Source organism: Psittacula echo, assembly GCF_963264785.1.
Source record: "Psittacula echo genome assembly, chromosome: 4".
NCBI lineage: Eukaryota > Metazoa > Chordata > Aves > Psittaciformes > Psittacidae > Psittacula > Psittacula echo.
The window spans coordinates 101,449,605-101,463,636 of NC_137738.1; the positions used below are offsets into that span (position 1 = coordinate 101,449,605).

At 41.2% G+C, this 14,032-nt stretch overlaps 1 protein-coding gene across 1 annotated transcript in view; it reads left to right on the forward strand.

Annotated features, from left to right (window-relative positions):
- Nucleotides 1-446: 446 nt before the first annotated feature.
- KLHL29 (kelch like family member 29) overlaps nt 447-14,032 on the forward strand; it is a gene marked incomplete at both ends in the record, with an annotated part of 255,315 nt that continues 241,729 nt past the window's right edge. The window contains one exon of the mRNA XM_080617020.1: nt 447-707. Within this exon, the coding sequence (XP_080473146.1) occupies nt 447-707 (261 nt within the window). The remainder of the gene's footprint in view (nt 708-14,032) is intronic.

Consider the following 14,032-nt stretch of genomic DNA (forward strand, 5'->3'; position numbering starts at 1 on the left):
AACTGATCTTAAGACTGCTAAGAAGACTGCAAGACAAAGCTCTTGGAAACGTTTCCTGCTATCAGAAGATTGAATGATGATTTTTGTCTAACTTGGCTTTTCATGTTTTTTGTGCTATTGCTTGTTATTCTGTTGGAGAGTTTGAGCAGATCGTGTTTCCTCAGGTCTGAGGGATGGGTCTCTCCACCACGTGCTTGTAGTTGTCCAAACTCTCTTGTTTGTGTTCTGAATTACCATGTACTACAACATTGCTCTCTTCCTCCTGACAGTTAGCTCAGAGAAGGGGAGAAACTGCTGTCCTAAGCAGAGAAGACGCAGCAGGCTCTTGCTTCGGTGCTTATAGAGTACATTTGCTGTGCTGGGACTTTATTCCTAACACCTCTTTGGTTTTAACCTTTCAGGCAAGCTCTCAAGTTCCCTTTGAGAAGAAGCTGCCCTTCATCGAGATGTCACGGCACCACAGCCGGTTTGAAAGAGATTACCGGGCTGGGTGGGATCGCCGGGATTGGAGCTCCAACGGCACTCACGTCAGCAGCACCAACTGCAGCAGCGCCGTGAGCACCAACAGCAACAACCGCCCCGGGCTGCTGCCCCTGCCCATTGTCCCCTCCCGGCTCCCCACCCCGGCCACCGCTGCCTGCACCACTGTCAACAGCGATGTGATCACGAGCTTGGTGGCCAACTCATCACCAGCTTCAACTACCAAAGTAAGAATATAGCTCTTTCTGGTTTTTTCTGGGGTTGATGTCTTGAGGGATGTTAGAGGTGGAGCTTCATCTGTTCCTTTGAAAACTGCGTGTTTGTGGTATAGCCAAGAGGAGGAAAAAATATTCTGGTGGGCAATGTCTGTTTTATTCTTTTGTGTGCTGTGCATACACTAGAGTAGGTTTTTCTTGCTCCAGGACTGAGGGTTCCCATGCTCCTGTGAGTCCTAAGCAGAGCAAATGCTCCTTTCCTTTCAGCGCTGCCTACATTCGGGCTTTCTGTTGCTTTCCCTGGAACGTGTGGTTCCCATTTTGCCTTTGGGAATGATTGCTCCGTTGACCAAGGCAGAGCTGTGGTTGACAACAAGTGGATGCGGTTTTCATCCAGGGGGAGTGGAAAGTGACTAAAAGGCATCATTTTGGCTGAATGGCATTTTTTCTTCTCTTTAGTTGGTACTTTCCTGTAAGGTTCTCAAAGCCTTGTTCTGAGTGCAGATTGGAGTGTTAACAGTGAGACTGCTATAACCAGGCTCTCTCATTTGTGCAGAAGTGCACACTAAGGAGTAACAAAATGTTAAGCAGCAAAGAATTGAAATCACTAGTAAACCATTGGACTTTTTTTGTTCTAATATAAAATTGGAGGGAAGACTTTTCCATTTTTTAAAAACATTTAGCTCTTTTAAACTACAAAGTATAAGTTGTTATTCCAGGAGAAAGTTGGGGTTTCTTTCTGCATGCAAATTCAGGTAGAGCAGCTGGGGAATGGAAAACCCTGGCAAATTGTAAAGGTGACCACAGCAATAGCAAAGTGAGCCAGAAGCACTGCTGGTTTTCTTTTTATGATATTTAACATTTTCTTTCAACTTTGTTTCATTTTAATAACTGCAAGTGCCAAATACAGCAGATGCAGACAGAGGGAAAGGAGACAATAAAGTTATTTAAAGTAAGCCAAGAGCAAGCTGAAATTTTACTGCAGTGCCATTATTATATTGATTTTTTTTTTTTCACACTGTAGAAAAACAAGGTCAGTGCTGCAGGAGGAAACATTAGGGCTAAATTTACAGTGTGATTGGTTTAAAAATTTTGCACAGCATCTTAAAATTATTTTCATTTGAAAGAAGCCATTCAGATTCTGATCATAACATATTTAGAGTTCTCCAGATGCTATCCACAGATAGATGCATTTCAATCATGCTTTGTCTGGAGATGATTGAGGCAATTTTGGAGCCAGAGGAGTCATTTCATTATCATGACCTTTGTTCCTGGGTCTGCTTAGAGTCCAACGATCGTCTGGAGCTGATCAGCCCTTCTCCCAGATGTTCAAAACCATTTTGAAGTGTAGCAGTGCCATTAAACAATGTGTTTATAGGGGGAGAGGAGGCAGGAACAGCAAGTTAAATGCCTTTTGATCATATGCTCAATGTGAACTGTCCTCTAAATTGCCTTATTAGACAATTTTCTGATGACTTTAATTAGTAAGAATGTTTTTGGCATGGATAGATCAAAAGCAATAAATAGGCTAGAACAGAGGTAACATGGGACACTTTTTATTCTGAGAACTGTTAATCAGCTGTGTAATCTCTCATAAAATAAATGTGTAGAAATGCATACAGTCTTTGTCCCAGCCTCTTCTGCTGAGTATCAGCTAAACAGCTCTAAAAATTCAAAGTTGCATGTACTGAAGAGGAAAAAACTTTGAAAACAAAGTGAGTTAGAATGGACAGAGCTGCAGATATGGTGCCTAGCAAGCTTCAATTCATGATGTGGAACAGTGTTAGAGAAAACATCAGGTGCTCATACATACTTGGGTTCACCCTGCCTGGCTGTGTCTCTCCTTCACACAGAGCAGATTTACACGTGCAGTTAGCGATGTAACCAGCCAGTGCCTTTCCCTTGTAGAATCCAGCTAATGGTTAGGCATAAAAAATTAAATCCATATAAATAGGAAATCACAAGTGAGAAGAATGATGTGGTAGCTTGATTTATTAAAAGAAAAAACAAAAAAACAGGAATGTGCCAAGTTGCCATGAGCTGCAGAGTTCATGGTCTGTGCTCTGCAGCCTTTTTGTGAGCATCTCTATGGGGTACAACCTCGTGGGGCAGATATCATCTTAAGCTGAATTTCTTAGTTCTGTTTTGTGGTCAGGAGCGGGATATTTGATGGCTTAGCTGCCCCTCTGCAGTCTGAACCTTCCACAGTATTCTGGCAGATGTCATTAAGTCAGTGGCAAGGGAGTGTCCCACACAAGAGGCAGTATGTTGAGTGAAGTATCATAGTGTTATGGAGCAAGAAGATGGAGAACCTAGTTCTCCTTGGCTCATTGTCCAAGGATATGGGTACAGCCAGCACTCCTGGCTGAGGAGAGAGAGGACTTCCTGTGTCATCCAGTTACGAGTTTTGACTTTAGCATATCTTCCTGAGCTGGTTAGAAGATCTCAAAGCATAGAGGCGAACGTCCATCTCCCTTCATTCTGTGTTCCTGCTGATTAATTATCCTCCAAGTTAAAAGTTTGGGGTTTTCAATTTGTTTTGAGTTTTTTTATAAACCATTTCGTCTGTCTTCACACTTTTGGTCCTCGGTTCCTCTAGTTTCCTGATGTTTGCCAGTTTTAGTAGCCTCCAAATAACTGTGTATCTTATCTTTTGCATCACCTCCATTCTTTTGCCTTTGAAAATACAGGTACCAAAACCATATGCATCTTTTCATCATCAGGCTTGCCCTTCTTTTCCCTTTTCTTTTTTTTTTATGTTTCCTCAACATAAAAAGGACATGGAACTGTTGAAACAAGTCCAGAGGAGGGCCACGAGGATGATCAGGGGACTGGAGCACCTCCCGTATGAAGACAGGCTGAGAAAGTTGGGGCTCTTCAGCTTGGAGAAGGGAAGGCTACGTAGAGACCTCATAGCAGCCTTCCAGTATCTGAAGGGGGCCTACAAGGATGCTGGGGAGGGACCCTTCATTAGGAACTGTAGTGATAGGACAAGGGGTAATGGGTTAAAACTTAAACAGGGGAAGTTTAGATTGGATATAAGGAGGAGGTTCTTTACTGTGAGGGTGGTGAGGCACTGGAATGGGTTGCCCAAGGAAGTTGTGAGTGTTCTATCCCTGGCGGTGTTCAAGTCCAGGTTGGACAGAACCTTGGGTGATATGGTTTAGTGTGAGGTGTCCCTGCCCATGGCAGGGGGGTTGGAACTTGATGATCTTAAGGTCCTTTCCAACCCTAACTATTCTATGATTCTATGATTCTCTAGCATGGTGATAAAATGTGCTCCCTTCCTTTGTTCCTATATCTGCACAGTTAATAATTGCTCCAGGATTTTTGCCAAAGAGCTAAGTCAATAGTTATTAAAATATATATATAAATGCCATCGTCCTCCATTACATGTTATCAAACAGAGTCATAATCTTGTTAAAGACTGAACTGAAGTCTGTTCGACAAGGTCTGTCTTCTGGATACCTGTATTTGTAGACATCGTTTATATTCCTGTCCTTCAACTCCTGCTTAACTGAATCCTAAAGTAACAAATTCAAAATGGAGGAAAAAACTTTTCTCTCTGTCATGTAACTGGGTTGTGAAACTTGCTGCATTGGTGATGAAATTCATAGATAAGTGGTTCTAAAGACCACTAGACTATCTAATCTGGCTGAACCATTTGGTATATACATTGTTATGTAAATGTCTGTAAGATTAAAGACTTCATCCAAAGTTATGTAATACGAACTGAAAAAGCTCTGGAAGGGAGAGAAAAAATTGATCAAATTAAATGTCGGAGAGAGGTGAAACTATCTTCAGAGGGAAGCTTAAGCTATGTAACTATGAGGGGGTTGGGTTTGGTCTATGTTTTTATGCTTCTGGAAGAGCTTTTTACATCTTTCTGTGGAGGGCTTTAGAAGGGTTTTATTACTAATTATTAATGTGTAGAAGAACTTTAGAACTAATTATACTTTGCAGACCTTTGAAATTTATTCTCAAAGCATACCTGTAACCTTCTTAGCACAGATGCTTTGGTACAAATCACACTTAGTGGATCTGCTATGTTTAAGTAGTTACGGATGTTTGGTCTGAGTTATTTAAACAAAAATAGCTATATTTTCCTCAGCTTTAGTTTTGCTGAGCAGACTGACAGTAATACTTTGCACTGCTGTAACCCATTTCATCAGAGGCTGCCAGAACACATCAGAAAAACTGTTTAAACCTCAATAACCTCTAAGAAATAGTTTAATATTGCACTCCCAGTATACCAACATGGAAACTGAGGTACTTGGAGGTAGTGATTATTGGGTTTTCTGCTCATTCTGTGCCACTGTGAGCAAAGTTCCAGCTTTTTTACTCAATTTGGCTTTTCTACCCGGCTGCTGTATCCAAAGTGTTGGGCCACAGACCAGCAACCAGAGTCAGCGCAGTTTGAAGGGATGAGTTCTTTGATACACTTTCTCAACCCCTTGAGTGCCTGAAGTAGTCGATAGGAGAGTGCAATTCCTGCCATTAAACTGTTGTGTTCAGATCAATTTGTTGCCCTCTAAGCCCAGCCATGTATGATGGTTTGGGTTTGTCTGTGTGCAGTGAGGCTTTGGGTTTTTTTTCCAGCAGTGAGGTTATTTGTTGGTAGAAGGAAGCTATCGAATAAATCCATGCAAGACTGCAGCACTGCTTAAGATATTGGCAACAAAACAGTTTAACATTCATTTAAGGATGCTGCACACCATTCCAGCTGTTTTCTGTTCATCTCAGCAGCACCTTCATTCTTTGTTTCTTTCCCAAATTATTCTGCCAGTTACTTGTACGATTTTCTCCATCAAAGCTCCTGTATCATAGCTTCAATTTAGAAGGGTTGTCATGGACTGTAGTTTGGAGTTTTCTTGCCAAGAGGTTTTTTTGTTATAGAACATTTACTTTTATCATCTCTATATTATTTTTAAATGCCTTCAAAGATTGATACATCACCAGAATCTGTGCAACACCAGGCGAGATCTAACTTTTTTTTTTCCCCAACCATAATTTTAAAAACCCTTTGCTTGGAACGTGAATTGATTCTTAAACCCCCACATACTTAATGACTTGTTATTCTCAAGGTTAAACTTATGACAAGTTTTATAAAAATGGCAGGCTTTAGTTTTGGTAAGATGTTCTCTAGTTGAACTCAGGGATAACTTCATGGTTTTATGTCTCTAAATAGCATAACTGAGATGTGATCCTGGCCTCCTGTACTTAACAGTACTCCTATAGCATTTAAGACTTGTGTGTTGTTGGTACTGTAGTTTTTATCCCACTGTGGTTAGCCACAGTTATGTGGGAGAGAAGACAGAGATGGTAAAGCATTTGTTAACCTCTCTGGAAAGTCAGACAAGGATTGCGGGGGGAAAAATCGCCCCCACTGTCTTTGTCTCTGTGCATTACTGCAACTAAATAGTGTTAAAAAATGCGTGGGGATGGAAGAAAATCCTCATGCTAAAGGGAAAACAGTATGTCTGAGGAATGCATGGTAGAAAGGAATAAAGTGGAACAGCACAGAAGTAAAATGTTATATGCTTCTTTCCTTTACAGTCTGAAAAAATGCAGTTCCCTCAACAGCAGTTTGTCGTATGCAGATGATTTGCTGTACGTTGCAGGATTTGTGTTGTCTGTTCTCTTTCTCTCGCTTTGGAGGTGATGATTTGCTAAGCTGGTGTATGGCTTCCACAAATATTTAAAATATTGATTAAGCAGAGGAAAAATAAACACGAATTGTTTTTCAAGATACGCCTTATGTTGTACATGACTAATTACACACAACAATTTGTTCTGCAGCGGTAACTGAAATTTATGTACTCTTTTTATTATAAAACATAAGACGCTGTATAAAGAGAGATTATAAATATTGGAATACAACAGTTGCTAGAAAACAGTCAAAACATGCAGTGATGAAGTATATAGTATTTGCTGTTCCAGCTTCTCTGTGCAAAGCTACTCTTCTGCTCCCTTAAGGGTTTGTATTGATAGCTGGCATAGTTTTGTCACCATTTCCGATAGTAGCTTATTCATTCTTTGACCTGGACACAATGTAGCAGTCCAGCCCAAATGCAGTAGTGGCAAAAGCTCTGATAAAATCCTGCTGATTCTTTTGGCACATTACTGTGACTATAAGTGAGGCTTCTGTTGTGGGATGTCAAATAGTGCAACAGATTTTTTCCCAGGAACATATTTTTACCTATGGATAAATTTTTAAAATGGAGTAATGACCAGTTTCATTGGTAAATGAGATGCAAGCCCATTCCCACCTATGCAGAGACTCCTGGTGCTTATGAAGCTCTAATTATGGCAGACTTGTATATAGTCTGAATGTATAGGAAATCAGCAATGTATAGGAAATCAGCAATGCCCAGAGTACGTAACACGCGATGGTTCATAGCAGAAGACAAGGACAGGTTTTTGCTTGCACCTCGATCACATTCTCCTGGTTCTCTAGGTTTGAAAGTTCAATGAGCTTTGCACAATTTACCTTTCGGGGTCGCACACCATTTAATTAGAGTTCAGCTTCCAGTCTGTGCCTTCTGTGAGGAGTCTGCAAGCAAGGAAAGTCAGCCAAGAGTGACATCGGTGATGGTGTGCCATCGCACCAGCCCAGGTAGGGTGAAATCAGCAGAGATCACCACAAAAACATAATCATAGTATCCTCCTGGAATCCTCAAATAATTCTGAGAGTTGCTTTTGAGGAATGGACAGAGCTTGTAGCAGGAATGAGTGGAGGAAACAGAGACATTTGGTTGTCGACTCGCAGGATACTCTTTTTCTTTTTGCTAATTAGAAATGGACCAAAAATCTCTGTAAATTGGGCTTAGCAATGACTTCTGCTGAAGTCACCGTATTAAGCTACTGTGAAAAAGTTACAACTCCTGGGAGGTAATTGTGCCACCAGGGGACAACAAAGCGAAGTGAGGTCAGTGGTGGGTTCCAAAACTGTTGTATTGAAGGCCTTGAAGTAGAGAAACCAGTTCTTCCCTTTGAACAAACCAAAGTGACGCCTGGGGCATTTTTCAGGCTTCTCTGTAGAAGGCTATTCTTAATGATCCATTGGCCATCGAGAGGGCTTAAACTGTGCTGATGATTTGTCACTTCCTCATACTGATTTATTTTAGTATTTTTTCTCAGATGTATTTTTACATATTTTTAATAGTGTAGAAATTGGAACTTATGAAATGTGGTTTTAGTTTGTCAACTTTTGCAGATACATTATTGGACTGAAATTGGTCTGGAAGCCATAGCAGGCTAATTAATCTGTAAAGTCATAAAAAGCTGCTTGGGTTGTTTGACTTGCAGTGCATTTATCATCTGTTGAAAGAGCTAAGAGGTCTGGCCAGTTTCTAGGCCCAGTTCCATTTGAAGATGAAAGGCAGCATTTTTGAAGCACTAATTGACATAGCCAAATACTTAGAAGGTCGCAAACATGACAGCTTAGGCTAAAGAAAAAGCAGGATTTCTATCACTTTGATTAAAAAGTATCTTGACTTCCAAAAGGTCTAAATATCAGTAATAAGTATAACCTAAATGAAGTGTACTGGACAGGATTTAAGTGCTTGAGAATGTGAAATGATTTAGGGTTATTTTTATTTTCTTATTTCTTCCTCATCATTACTTTGTTTTCATGTGTATCAGTTGCACATTATTCATTAAAAATGCAGCAGAATATATACTTCTGCCATTCAGGAGGTGTTAGAAAATCTGTCCCAGCCTCCCGACAGGCTAAAAGAACCTGCCTGAGAGCAAGGAGCAGTGTTTCTAAAGGTAGATAACCTGAGTTGTAGATGCATGAAAGCCTAAGGTTGGTTGCTGTCGTTGAGGAACAGATTGCTATTGTCACCATCAAACATAGCTACAAAAAGAATTTTACAAAGAATCACTTGTTGGTTTCCTATTATTTTTGCTGTCAATGCTTAACTTTGCCAGGTAGGCCCTGGAAATTATCTTGAAGAAAGCTGATCCTTTCTCAGCTAGATGATTTCAGATTTTGGTGTTGCATGGAGAGGGTGTATGTCAGAGAAATCATTGGGGAAGGGGATGAATTAAGGTAAATATTGAATACAGAGGAGCCCGATAAAAAAGTTTGTAGAAGTCTGTACAAGTGGTTGGGTGAGATGTCTCCATACCATTTTTTTTTAGTAAGTAACAGGAAGACAATGGTAATTTTAAAAATCACTATTTTAATGTGTATCAGAGGAAAATAAATTGTTTGGCAAACATAATCTTTTCTCAATGGCGTTGGTTTCCTCAAATTGCTGATTGATTTGCAGTTTTCTATTTAGAACTTGCTTTCCAAACAAATTAACCAGAGAAATAAAAAGTAAGAAAGAAATAGAAGTGAGCCAAGCTTCACCTCTCCCTGTGATTTCTATGGGCCTTGAGTGCCTGCTTGATAGGATAGTTGTCTATGAAGCATGATAGACATAAAGATAAATGTGGGAGTGAGGAACAGTACATTAAACTCTGCTGTCTCGCTCCTTGTACTGCTAAGCGCTCCACCTGCTAACGCTGGACACAGGCTGATGTGCTCTGAGCGTACTGGGAAGCTCTGATCAACCAGAGCTGACACTTCAAACTTTTAAAGCATCACCACTGCCCTGCGTGCCATCCTGAAAGTCCTCTTGAAAAAGTGCCCAGACCTTTAAGAGGAGCACGAGGATCTTCTGATGTGATGGCATGAAACAGAGGCAGCCTGTGCTGCCTCAGCAGAGCATTGCTCTGTCGATGCCTCAGGAGGAATGCCAGGAGTCACATTGTATCAACGTTGCTGAACAAGGTGCAGATGTCTTCTGCATAAATGGAATTATAGTGACTCACTATCTTGTGAGTGGGCAAAATGCAGGCTTTTTGCCGGTGCTTGCAAGGGTACCATAGAGACCACGAAAGGAATTCCTCACACTTTTCTCCAGTTTCACACTCTAGAAGCAACTTGGACAAAGATCTGTAATCAAACATTACTTTTCAAAGTAGTATGCAGGAAAGGATAAACTTATGGGTACCCAAATTATTTTGTTGTGTTTTCTCTAAGAATTTAAAGCATTACTGAGTGTCAAAATGCTGGTTAACTGATGTAACACTCTGTTCTTGGATGAAAGGGGCGCTTCTAAGCAAGCAAAATGCACATTTCACTTTATTTTGGAGGAACTGACTATTCTGAATTCTCCCAGAACTCATTTTGCCTCTTCTGTTTTCGGTTGTTCTCTGCTCCTGTCAAGCTGAAACGTATATGGTTGTTACCCACTACAATTTAGCATTACCAAACTGGTTCACTTTGGAAAACAAAGCTTATGGAAATACTGCAGAGAAATATATTCTGTCTGTACAGTGATGTTTGTGTGTAAAGTGATATGCAGCCACTGTATAAATAATGAATAATAACTAGTAATAAATTCTTCGTATCATAGCATTAATTCTTACTGTTTATGATCCCAGGTCTTTTATGGTAATCCTGAAACAAAGCACTGGGAAGTATGTGAATAATATTTACTCCTGCTAAGTTGTTGCACAAACATGTCAAGAAAGGGAAGCTTTTTTGGCTGTGTAATTTGAACGTTTAAGATTATATACTGTGTATATTATAATATTATATATAATTAAAGTTATCCTTTTATCCCAAAGGAACACAAAGTGTTATTCAAAGTCCATGCATTCAAAATCACTGAAGTAATGCATCAGGGTACATTTGTCAGCTAGCAAGTGTAACACTCCCAAATACTAATGCTGGGTATAATCTAACCACATGTTCCCCTGCAAATCCATATTCTTTTATAGAAGTGCCAGTGTAAGAGGAGCTGTGTTGTACACACAACACCCTGCAGAAGGGTCCAGTAGTTCATCAGTGACAGTCTCCTGGTGGCACAAGAATTGCTCAGAGTACAAGAGCCAAGCAGACATGGCTGAAGGCCATCCTGCCTGAAAATGGAAATCCTGCACAAAGGAGTTTTATGGAAACAGGGAGAATCACAGAATGTCCAACTTTGAAAGGGACCTCTGGAGGTCGTCTGGTCTAATGTCCTTGCTCCAGCAGGTCCACCTAGAGCCAGTTGCCCTGGACCACATCCCAGCAGCTTTGGGTATCTCCAAGGATGGAGACTCCACCACCTTTCTGGGCAGCCATTGCCAGTGCTCAGTTACCCTCACAGTAAAATAGTGTTTCCTGATGTTCATAGAATCATAGAACCGTTTAGGTTGGAAAAGACCTTTAAGATCATTGCCTCCAACCATTAATTTGACACTGCCAAGTCCACCGCTAAACCATGTCCCTAAGCACCACATCTACAGGTCTTTTACATACCTCCAGGGATGGTGATTCAACCAGTTTCCTGGGCTGCCTGTTCCAATGCTTGAGAATCCTTTTGGTGGAGAAATTTTTCCTAATATCCAGTCTAAACCTCCCCTGGCACAACTTGAACATATTTTTATTGTCTTTTATGGCACTAGCCAGATTAAGGTCTAGTTGGGCTTTGGCCCTTGTAATTTGCTTCCTGCATAACCTCATGACATCCTTGTAGTCCTCCTGCATTACCTGACCCTTCTTCCAAAGGTCATAAACTCTCCTTTTTTTCCTGAGTTCCACTCAAAACTCCCTGTTCAACCAGGCCAGTCTTCTTCCCTGCGGGGTTGAAGTTCCCAACGAGAACAAGGGTTAGCAATTGTGAGATTTCTCTTAGCTGATTACAGAGTACTTTGTCTGCCTGTCATCCTGGTTGGGTGATCTGTAACAGACTCCTACCATGTTGTCTGCCTTGTAGGTCTTCCCCCTGATTCTTACCCATAAACACTGAGCCCTTATTGTCACCATCATTAAGCTCTAGATAGTCAAAACTGTCTCTAACATACAGTTATGCCTCTCCTTCCTTGCCTGAAGAGTTCATAGCCATCCATTGCAGCACTCCAGTTGTGAGTCATCCCACAATATTTTTGTGATGTGAACTGTATCGTAGATTTCCTGCTGCAAATCTTGCTTGAAGGTATTTCCAGGTACACAAAGGACCAGGAGGTGGCTGGAGCAGCCAAAGATAAACTGTGCCTGACCAACCTGATGATCTTCTATAAAGAGATGCCTTGGTTGGCTGATAAGAGGGGACCTAGTGCTTTTATTTACTTAACTTTGTCAAGGTTTTGACAGTCTCCCATGGTATCCTTTTAACTAATGTGGAGGGATATGTAGTACCAGGCTTGGGAAGAACAGATGGCAACAGTTCAAATACCCACTGGCAGTGGGATGAGTGGTCAATATTGCGGCTGATAACATTGAATATCTTTATTAATAAGATAGGCATTGCAATAAATAAACAAATAACAAATTGAGAGGAGCAATAAATATATTAGAGGGCAGCACTCCTATTCAAAAGGACCAAAATGAGCTGGAAAATCGCCTGCTAGTAAGCTGATGAAGCTCATTAAAAGCAAATGCAAAGCCTTGCACCTGGAATGAAATAAGCCTATTCAAGCTGAGCAGCAAATAGATAGAAAGCAGCTTTACAGAACAGGACCTGCTTGCTGTCCTGGTGGAGACCAAGTTCAAAATGAGTAGCAGTGACAAAGAAGGTCAACCAAATACTGGGAAGTGTTAGCAGAAGAGTAGCCAACAGTTCTAGCTAAGTACTCTGTCACTTCCATGACTAGATCTCGAGTATCATGTCCAGTTTTGGGCTCACAAGCATAAGACAGACACTGACCTGTGGGAGCAAGTGCAGTAGAGAGCCACCAAAGTGATTCAGGACTAGAGCACAAGGCATACAATGAGAAGCTGAGAGCTGGAACTGTTGAGTGTGGGGAATGGAAGACTCAGAGTGAATGTGATTCTTCTTTATGGTCGTCTAATTGGGACAGTATAAAGAAAAGGGGCAGATTCTTCTCAGAAGTGTCTTAGGAAAAGAGAGGCAGCAAAGAGTACAACTTGTAGCAAGAGAAATTATTACATATAAGGAAAAAAAAAATACTCTCAATTCAGGGTCCAGAGCTGTAGCAAAGGCCCAGAACAGCTGCAGAATCTCTGTCAGAAACACTGCAAGCTCAGCTGAACATGACTTGGAGCAATCTACCACCAAGCTTCGCCTTGTTCTGAGCAGGAGTGGACCAAGTGATCTGCAGAGGTCCCTTCCAACCAAAAGCATTCTATGATAACTATCCTGACATCATCCTAGAATTGAATCACCACTGAAATATACTTCAAAAGTCGAAGATATGGCCAGTTTGCTTTAAAACAATATCCAGAATCCTCATCTGCCAGTAAATACTAAAACTTTGGATTTATTTTAGGTCTTCTGAGCCTAGCTCCTATCTTGGCATAGTCATCACGGTTTTGGTTTTGAACAGCTTGTTTCCTTTAGAATTTCTGCCTCATGCTGGGATGGAGTGAGACTGAATAATTTATTTTCCTTTTCCTCAAAAGCTGAGCAATACTTACACCCCACATGGATTTGAGACATTATTATCTTTCTAAGCTTCCATTAATTATCTTTATCATCCCTGCTTTTAAAGGTCTAGCATTTATCTTTGCAAGGTTCTCCAAGCTGGATTATAGAGGAAAATTTGAGTGTATTAATTCCATTCTTGCTCATGCAGTTTTAAACTCCATTTCATAAACATTTTTTCCACTGCTTGCAATAATTCTTCTGGTAGTTTTCCTGTGACCAAAGTGTCTCATAGAATCATAGAATCATGGAATAGTTAGGGTTGGAAAGGACCTTTAGGTCATCAAGTTCCAACCCCCCTGCCATGGGCAGGGACACCTCACACTAAACCATGCCACCCAAGGCCCTGTCCAACCTGGCCTTGAACACTGCCAAGGATGGAGCATTCACAACCTCCCTGGGCAACCCATTCCAGTGCCTCACCACCCTCACAGTAAAGAATTTCTTCCTTAGATCCAATCTAAACTTCCCCTGTTTAAGTTTGAACCCGTTACCCCTTGTCCTATCACTACAGTCCCTAATGAAGAGCCCCTCTCCAGCATCCTTGTAGGCCCCCTTCAGATACTGGAAGGCTGCTATGAGGTCTCCACGCAGCCTTCTCTTCTCCAGGCTGAACAGCCCCAACTTTCTCAGCCTGTCTTCATACGGGAGGTGCTCCAGTCCCCTGATCATCCTCGTGGCCCTCCTCTGGACTTGTTCCAACAGTTCCATGTCCTTTTTATGTTGAGGACACCAGAACTGCACACAATACTCCAAGTGAGGTCTCACAAGAGCAGAGTAGAGGGGCAGGATCACCTCCTAAATATGTAGAATTGATGTCTTTTAAGGTCGTCATGCAGATGCATAATTATCTCAGATGTGGTGCTTTGATTAAGACATACGCATGTATACGGTTTTTGAATATATGGA